Genomic DNA, 10,039 nt, shown 5'->3' on the forward strand with positions numbered 1-10,039 from the left:
AGATAAAAATGTTGAATTAACAGAAGGAGAAAGTTTTCATGGTGAGGATCATCAAAATCAAATTTTGACAGTGAAACCAACTTCAGTCTCTATCTGGGCATTCCACAAATAAACAAAAAACTCATGGGCACTTGGAAACAGCTAAAAGGGAGTTCTTTAAAAATGTTGCTTGATAATTAATTTCTTTGACTAAATCTCATGCATATAATATACTGTGTCAAATTAGGTATAGGTTGAAGTGCCATGGCTGTGCGATGATAGGACCAAACATCTTAGTTTAGTAACAAGGAACCAAAGACAGCTAGCTAAACTTTGCTTCAATTTATGTGGGGTGAGAAATCTCATTATTTTTTATTCATTCATATGCATTAAAAAGGTACAATTCATTCCCAAAATAACTGGCAGCCTGGCTGCTATGCATAAATAGAACTTCCTAATTCTCAAGTCAATGTCAAATTTCAGTACATAAACAACTTCTTGTACTACAGAATAAATCCTGTTTCACTTTAAACTTTTTTTTCTTTCTGATATGGCTATTATTTCTCTTCTTAGTTTCCATTAATCTCATAATTTGGCAAAAGAAAAACTCCAAATAGAGTAGGCAGATTCTATAAACCCTGTTGTGGCTTTTATAATGATTTTTCTTGAGAGAAAGGACAAAAGTTGAATGTATTGAGGTAGAAAATAGAGGAACAGACAAGAGAGTAAGAAGCATAAATCATGAAATCAGGGTCTCTTCTCTTCTCTTCTGTGTAAAGCTGAACAAAAAAAGGTACGTTACAGAAATAATGGTTACTCACATTTTCATCACATTCAATGCCCTGCAAAATGTAATTGAAATTTACTGGAAATAGCACAAGTCCTTAGAGGAGAGGCATATGCATGCACCAGTGAAAATTTCCTGAGAGCAAAACTTAAATGCATGTTTCTGACCTGAATTGGAGTTTCACATCAGTAATCTGTAGTACTATTTTTAAATGTGAGTTTTTTTATGTAAATTACTGATATGAAACTCTAATTTCAATTTAAAAATAGCACCAAAAACAAGTGAGTAACCGCATCTAATGTTATCTAAAATTCATAAAATGAAAATGTTATCCTCTGTCTCTACCCTACTGCCCTATACAGTTAAAAGACAAATTTATGAGATATTTTATCCCTCCCCTCTCATCAGTTTTTGTTTTTCTCTTTAAGGTGGTTGATGAATTTAACCAATCACTGTTCATTTTCATCTGAGTCAGCTAATAATGCCAAAGAATCTTCCTTGCTTTCAAATTTGAGTGGCTTCTCCGGATCAACCTCACGGTCGTGATCATCACCAACACCAGAAGCTCCACCCATTCCCGTGAGTTTCTTGGCTCTCTGGGCCTCAAACTCCCAATCAGTTCTGCACAGAATCACCAACATGGTCACTGCACAAGACCCTTGTGCTGCAAGAAGGCCAAGCCAGAGCCCTTGAAAGTCATAGCCAGTGAAGAAAGCTAGCCAAACGGACACAGGCATTCCGACAAGGTAGAAACATCCTAGGTTGATGTTGGCACCAACTTTAGGCCTTGCAGTGCCTCTCAGCACCCCACACCCTGTTGTCTGAGGGCAATTCCCAAGCTCGCAGAGCCCTATTATGGGTAACACCATAGATGTCAGAGTTATAATCTCTTTGTCCTTTGTGAACATGGTAGCCCAAGTGTTCCTGACCATGAAAGCAAAAATCAATGCCAGAACACCTGACACGAAGCTGCATGACAACCCCACAATGGCGGAAAGCCTCGCCTTTGAGGGCTTCTGTGCGCCGAGCTTGTTGCCAACTCTTGTTGACACACTGAAGCTCAATGAAGAAGGGAAAATGTAAAGCAAAGAAGTGGTTTGGATGAGAATTCCCATCGAAGCCACGGTTGCTCTGGGGTTCACCAGCAACCCACATAACAGAATCATGATCTCGTACCACCACCACTCCAAGCACACTGAAACACAGCTTGGAATAGCCAAATTGAGAAGAGACCCCCACTGTGTGAAGCACTCAAAAGAGAAACCACCCCATGTTTTCTTATAAGTGCCGGAGAAGACTACATAGAGAATCAGAGAGGCCACAAGGTTGAAATTTGTCCACACCCCACCAAGAGCGACCCCTTTGATTCCCAGCCCGAGGTGTGAGACGAGGAAGTAGTTGATGGGTATGTGAAGGAGGATTGAGAGGGAGGCACAGAGGGTGAGAGGGAGGGTAATGGATTGACTCCTGAGGTAGATTCTCATAGGATGCAAGAAAGACTGTGCTATGAGGTCAGGAATGGAGTAGACGAGATACGATTGAGCCTGTGTGGCTATGGCCTCGTCCTGGCCACAAAGGAGAAGAATTTTCTTCATGTGGAGCCAGAGGAGTGATATGGGGAGGGAAGTGAAGAGGAGAAGGAGAATGGTTCTCTGCAAGCAGAGCCCAAGTAGGGTGAACCTCTTGGCACCGAAAGCTTGGCCACAGATTGGTTCCATTCCGACAGCGAGACCGGACAGGATCGAGTAGCCAGTGATGTTGGCGAAGCCAACAGCAAGCGAGCCACCAGCCAGAGCAAGCTCTCCGAGGTGGCCGAGGAAGAGCATGGAGATCATGGAGCGGCAGTAGAGGAGGAGGCCGGTGAGGATCATAGGGATGGCTATTTTGGATATGGAAATCACTTCTTTGACGGTGTCAGGGACATGAGACTTTGTTGTTTGTGTTACAACCTTTATCGGTTGAGGTTGAGGTGGTGGTGTTGTTGTTGTTGTGTTGTTTTGGAGTTTAGAGATTAAAGGGTTGATGAGCATTGTGGGGTGGTTGTGTTGTGAGTCCTTGATTGAAATTTGGTAATCAGAAGAAGATGAAGTGGTGCAGCATTTGCAGTTGACGTCAAGAGTTGGATGACACATGGTTTGTGTCCGTGTGGAGGGGAAAAGATGGTTTTTCGAATAGACTTAGAACAGAGAGAGAGAAAGAGAGAAAGAGAGAAAGAGAGAGAGAGAGAGAGATTTGAGAAGGACGGGGTTTGGAAAGGTTTGTGTGTGGGGTTTTATAGAGTTGTTAGAGTCATACGTGTTACTATTTTTCGGTGGGGTTTAAGCCTTTGAATTGTCTCTAGTCCAACAAGATCGATTCACATTCATTTATCACTTTATCTGATTTTAATCTAGTATAGTTTTTTTCATGAGAGTGTGTGAGTGAGAAAACACAAGAAACAAGCAGATATTAGGTAGAGAGAGGCTTGAAACTGGTTTGAAAAATAATATTAAAATAATTAAAAATGAGAAATATTGTTTAGTATAATATAGTGTTTAGAATGTTGCGAAATGAAAGCATATTTGAGTTCCCTTTTGGATGGGGTAAAGCGTCGAAACATTGTCCGGCCTAAAAAGATATATAGAAATGTGGAAAGACTTGGGAATTTGAAGAGTAAGATTTAGGGGTTAAAAATGTTGTCAGTTTTTGGTGTGTTTGAGGGCTGAGTCCAATAGAAGGGATGAATGGAGTAAAAGACAGAGAGTGTTTTTGTGGATTATTAAGGGCCAAGAATGCATGAAGACAAAGGTTGTCCTTGGACAGAAGATACAAGGAAGTAAAGAAAATCCAAAGAGCCCAATGGAGTTCATCAATGTGGGTGATCCTTGATATATAAGGAGTGTTGTTGATTTATTAATATATTGGTTAATCAATGCCAACCCACACTTGTCTGCTTCATAGCTGGGCACCTTGGGACAAACCCACTTAACCCTTTGTTCTATACTAAGTAGTTTGGGGCATCCTGGGATACCACTGTGTTTTCTTGTTTAGTACTTCCCTTCAGATTAATCCCCAACCCTCTTAAGTCTTGTCTCCAACACTCTCACACCTTTGTCTCCACATTATTCATTTTTCAATCATCCTATCTCCACACCAAAAATTATACTATCATTCTCATTTTTCAACTTTCATCCTTTACTTCTTCACATGATTTAGTATAGATCATTAATTCTTTCAAAGGAAAAAAAAAATAGTAGTACATTAATTAATGATTCACACTAAACCACGTCAAAAAATAAATGATAGAAATAAAAAAATGTGAGTCATAATATCATTGCCCTCTTCATATTTACATCTTTTCTATCGTAACGGTGTAATATGTATTTATACAAATAGTTATAATATATATTTTTTTATATCTATGTTTATTGTATAAATAATTTTGTTTCACAATTTTTCTTTCTTGATCGTAAAGAAACGTTTAATTAACAAGGTGTCTGACTCATAAGTGAATTTTGAAGTATTTATACAAATTTCGGTTTTTGAACTATGATTGTTACTAATTTATAATTTAGTTCTACTTCAAATTATTTAGAAGAGTTGAGTACTAGATAAACTAAATGATTAAAATTTTTGAGTTGATTCTCTTGATTTATAAGAAGAAGGAGTGATTACACTTTTGGGTGTTACTTATTTGATTTATACTTATTTGGAAAAAGGAATAATGTGGTAGAAAATTGTTCTAATATTATAACTTTTTGCTTGCAACATCATTGTCGGTTAGGTTTAGGAATTCAACCCCATTTGTAGTGTAAGTGATGAGGTAAATGGAGCAAGGCATGGCTCTACCTTCAATAGCCAAAATCTTTAGGTGGAGCCAAAATGTTACTTCACCTATCTTCCATTATTAGGTATAGATTGTGATAGCACCATAACAAGAGTTAAAAAGATTTGAGCCTAACCACATAAGACACTGACACCACTCTCAACCCAAAACCTTAAGGCAATGGGTTTATGGGCCTTGATCCTTATATGGTGCTCTACTTTCTCAATTCTGGTCAATGTGGGACTTAGACTCACACTTGGATTCCTAACATAATTTTATTTATTCAAATTTATGAAATTTTATAACATCACGAGTGAGACTTATTCTAGAAGAAGTGAAACACGTAAAATTTTAAATTTTAATACATTTTAACTTATTATAAGAAATATATATTTACAGAAGTGTTATATTTTCTATTTTCTACTTTTCAATTCATTTTGATTTTAATTAAGTAAAATGATATTAAGCAAAACTTCAATTTTTGTAAAAATTTTAAAAAAAAATTGAGGAATTATGCTTAAGTTTTGTGCTTTTGGCATTTGTCACAATTTTTATTTTTAAACTAAATAAAAGTGTCAATACTCTAGAAAGTTCATAATTTAAGGGTTCATTGATTCTACCAATGGAATAAGAGATCATTCCTATTAGGGGCAGATTGATTCCAATTATCATCTCTAATAATATATTTTTAAAACATGAAATAAAAAAAAAAAAAACATGCCTCTTCTTCATTTTTCATTTAGCTAATTATTTCGTCATGTTGTGTTTCTACGAAAAGGTAACCGTGAAAAACCATGGACCAAAAGTTTTTATTTTATTTTTTTCCAAATACCTTACTCAAAAGTTATGACTTGAAAAATTTAGGTTTTTGAAAAATCAACCTTGACAAATTGAGTTTGTTGATTTTTCTCAAAAATAATTGTGAAACAGTCATTTTACTATTTGTAGAATTTGTACAACAATATCAAGTTAACCTTATAAAGTCAAGAAAAGTTTTAATTACATCCCCAACAAATAAAAAATGCACTTTTTTTAGACAAGTACAACAATGTCTTAATTAACAAACTGATATAAAACACGTTCTAGTCTAAAACTCTAAAAAAATAATTATTAACTTGTTAATGTATATTCTATGGTCATTCGGACCCCTATTTTAAAACACATGACATAAGAGATATAACAGTTTAGAAAATCAGAATATTTATTTCATATATTAATTCTTATACAATACTAAAGCACGTTGTTTATGAAATTTCATTGTCTAAAAAATATCAGACATTATCATTTTCAGATTAACCATAAGCTAAAACCTTTAAATGGATATATTAATGTAATACCTTTGACTGTTAAACATTTTTTTTTAAATATGTTTTTTATTCCTTATCTTTTTCGGTGAATTTTGAAATTAGTTCATTTCAAAACTTTGGACCAGTTTAATCCTTTATCTTTCGAAATACATAAATTTAGTCTTTTTAATCAAATTTTGTTAAGTTTATTTGACATTCCAAATGCGTTTTATAATAATATTTTACTTAATATTAAAGGAAAAATGTATCAAATAGTATAAGCAACTCAAATACAATCCTAAAATGCATCCGAAATATCAAATAAACCTAACAAAATTTGATTAAAATGACTAAATCCATGTAATTCGAAAGATGAAAGACTAAATTAATTCAAAATTTTGAAATGGAATAATTCCAAAATTCAGTAAAAGTTAAGGGACAAAAAACATATTTAATCCAAAAACATATTTAACTTTTTTTTTGTATGAATAACGTGAATTAATAAAGGTTAATCAAGTTAAGCTTCAACTTCAATGGTTGAACCAACAAATCCTTAGCCATCAATGCTTGTGAAGATTTCTACATAGATAATTAATTATAAATGTTTTCACTCGTTTCATCTACACATAAGTTATACGAAATTTATAACGCATAGACGTTCAACTACACATAAAGAACAAGCTTAACTTCAAATAAAGATTTGTTTCTTTTTATGATTATTGGAGTTAAATTAAGTTAAAGTGTTATATTAGAGGTAATATTTTAATTTCTTTTGTAGTAAAAAAAATGTCTCCTCTAAAAAATCCCATTTATAATATGCAAAATCGAAATTCATGTTTTTTTAATAAGAAAGTTTTGTATTTCTTTTTGTGAGTAGAAACAATTAAGAAGTATTAATAAGAAAATATGCTTACAAATAGATTACGATGAAAATTGAAAAATTCCCCTCGTATTTTTGAGATGAGAGGTAACATTTTTTTTTTCCTATTGTATTCCCTAGACCCAAGACATAATAGTAAAATATGTTTAGAACGTAATAAAAATTTGTCAATTTTAGGAACTTAAGTAAAACTTAAAAAATGTTAATATAGTAACCATTTTAAAAAGGTAAAAATGTTTATAAATAGACACTTTATAAGAAGAGTATTAGCCTAAAAATGTGGAAATGTAAAGACTCTAAGTACAATTATAACTGTATGAGTAACATAAATCATAATTACATTACTCTTTCCGTTCCTCTTTTTAAGTACTATCCTATTTTTCAGAAGATTTTTTATTTAACTGTAATTATAAAAACTCAATATAATATTAATTATGTTTTATTGTAATATATAAATGTGAAAAAAAAATCTATAAATATTTTTATTAAAATTAAGAAACGGTGTAATATTTTTTTTAGATGTTGAAAATTTCACTGAATTTACTCCAATATTTATACAGACGCAAAAGTCACGAGGTCAAAGTGTTAAAGATTGTTTCATAACAAAACAGTTTTCCTCCATTTACTTTTAAGTCTAGTATTTTTGAAAAAAAAAAAAGTATTCATATTTATCTGTTCTTTTTAAATTTTAATATTGCATTTACTCTTCATTTTTAATTTTTAATTAGTTTGAATATATGTATTTACTGTGATGTAAAAATGAAAAAGATAAAATAAACAATCTGATAAATATTTTATTGCAGTTAAGAAAATAGATAACTAGCATTGAAAAAAAGCATTCAATGTCATTGCAATATTTAAAACGTTATAAACTTGAATTTAACTTTGGAGTTTATTTGAGAAAATGTTGGCAAAATAGGTAATATTTTGCATCAAAGACAAAAATAAAAACTCAAAATTAAAAGAAATGGAGCTTTCAAAGTAGTTAAGTATTAGAAAGAAACAATTGGAGAAAAGGGTGAAAATCAAGAAGTTACTAAGTTACCTTCAACACATGTTTACACGTGTCGCATGATAAAATATTGTAGAATTTGCTTACACGTGTCGTGCGATAAAAACACTCCATAATCCTTATCATGTCTTACACATTAATGACTATTAGTTTGGTAAGTCGAATGTATATGTTTTCATCCACTCAATTTACGAAACATTTTTTCATTGGAATCGCTTTTTTTTTTTGGATTTATATTTATAATATAACTTTACATGTTCAAATTCAAGCATTACTTTCTATTTCATTTATTAGAATTTAGGGTTTACAGCAACTCTTATTTCTTAATTTTTTTTAAGAGGTGGATTTAAGTTTAAATTAATCCCACAAAATTGGACAATTTTCTCATTTTGACGTAAGATTAAACATTAATGAATCTGATAGTAGGTGAAATAATAGACCCAACAAACATTAAATTTCACTAGGATATATAGTAAATCATGATTATAATATTCTGTTAAGAAATAGACTTTAAACCTAATTCAACTTCACAAAATTGGCTTGTAAAATGAGGTCTGCACCCACTTATATATATACAATGAAATAATTGTCTTATATCACCTTATATCTTGTTGATGTGGGATCTTCAACATACCCTCCTCAAGTCGATGCATATATCTCTCGAGTGTGAGACTAAATATTAATGGACAGTCTGATAGCGGCCCTGATAGCAGGTGGTAGGATAAACCCAACAAATGACAAATCTCGCTAATTAAAATAGACTCAAATCTATGACTCTTACTTATTCCATGTTAATAAATAAACTTTAAGCCTAACTCAACCTCACAAAATTAACTTAGATAACATTTACATCCATATATATATATATATATATATTATGAATTGCTTTATATCTAGTTAATACAGGATCTCCAACCATTTATAAAATTTATGCTTTTAGTTCCTAATTTTAATTTTGATTGGTAAAATTCTTTCAACTTTTTCTCTAATACACTTTCTCATTGTCTAGTAACGATACATAAGAGTTTCATGGATAATCAATGACTTGTCTTGTCATAGAGAAGTTTAACAAAGTCATGTCTGCTTTTCTTTAAGTTACGTTTTTAATCTTTTCATTTCTTTTTGACTAACTGATAATGTCATACTAATTTACGAGAGAATTAAAACATAAACGTTATAAAGAAGTGCATGTGATTGTGAGTAGGAATGTAAAAAAAATATGTATCATTGTATATTTGTAGATAAAACCCACAACAAATAAAAAATTATATCCGCAGGTGATGGGTACGGATATTTTTTTACTCACATGTCAATGGGTCAAATACGGGTATCATAGTATTTGTATTTATGGATATCTGTACTCGCTATACTCTAATTTAAATTAAAATATAAAAATAAAAATAAATGATTAAAAAACATTGACATATTATTTTGAATGAGTTATTTTTTATCAATTGATTTTAAAAAATATACAGTTATTTGTAAGCAGTCATTATTTAAATGAGTTACTTGTACTTTTTTTGAAATTTATAAATGTTATACATTGTATTTTTATTTGAATTTATGATTAAAATTTATTGTTAAATATTAAAATTTTTATTTTGTAAATACCCGTATAACGAATACTTGAACAAATATAGGTACAAATATGAGAAAAATACCCGCCTCGTTATTAGTTGTGAGACTTCTTTAAGTATAAGAAGTAATTGAATTGTCTCATTTACTATTACATCATTAAATGATGTTAGTAGATAATAGAAACTAAAAGTGATAGCGAAGATAAAGTATTTAACCAGTGAAGATTTATATTAGAGATTAAAAACATATATAGAAAAGAACTCATAGGATTAAGCATACAGTAAACCCTACAATTTATTTTCTTATAAATTTACATTTTAAGCATTAAATTTCAAACTTATATTCTTTTTCTTCACTTATTTATTAACTTTCTTTTCAAATTAGATTTTTTAATTTCATCATTAAATTTAATTGCTTTATTTTAAAGTTTAACATTTACAATTCAAGCTCTTATATCTTTTTAACAACTTTTATTATTGTATTTCTGTACGCTGAACTTTATTTTTTTGGGTTAATTTCTTGAAATTGTAACGTGTGAACAAAATAAAAATTCAAAACATGTTGAATTAAGGAAAAATGTTGAGATGAAGTTAAAAGAAAAAAAAAGTTAGTTACGCAACAATCTGTGATATACTTATCTTTACATGTTCTTATGTTCTTTTACAATATTTCTTTTTCTATCATTCAAGTTTTGTTGTCTATATGATTGAGA

The 10,039-nt window shown here is 31.1% G+C and overlaps 1 protein-coding gene across 1 annotated transcript; it reads right to left on the bottom strand.

Moving 5' to 3' along the window:
- Positions 1 to 385: 385 nt before the first annotated feature.
- On the bottom strand, positions 386 to 3,129 carry LOC114181598 (protein DETOXIFICATION 49-like). The gene has a single exon (XM_028068098.1). It carries the CDS (start codon positions 2,896 to 2,898, stop codon positions 1,216 to 1,218), a length of 1,683 nt encoding a protein of 560 aa, XP_027923899.1. The 5' UTR covers positions 2,899 to 3,129; the 3' UTR covers positions 386 to 1,215.
- Positions 3,130 to 10,039: the final 6,910 nt, after the last annotated feature.

The sequence above is a fragment of the Vigna unguiculata genome, chromosome 4 (genome assembly GCF_004118075.2).
Source record: "Vigna unguiculata cultivar IT97K-499-35 chromosome 4, ASM411807v1, whole genome shotgun sequence".
NCBI classification, from domain to species: domain Eukaryota; kingdom Viridiplantae; phylum Streptophyta; class Magnoliopsida; order Fabales; family Fabaceae; genus Vigna; species Vigna unguiculata.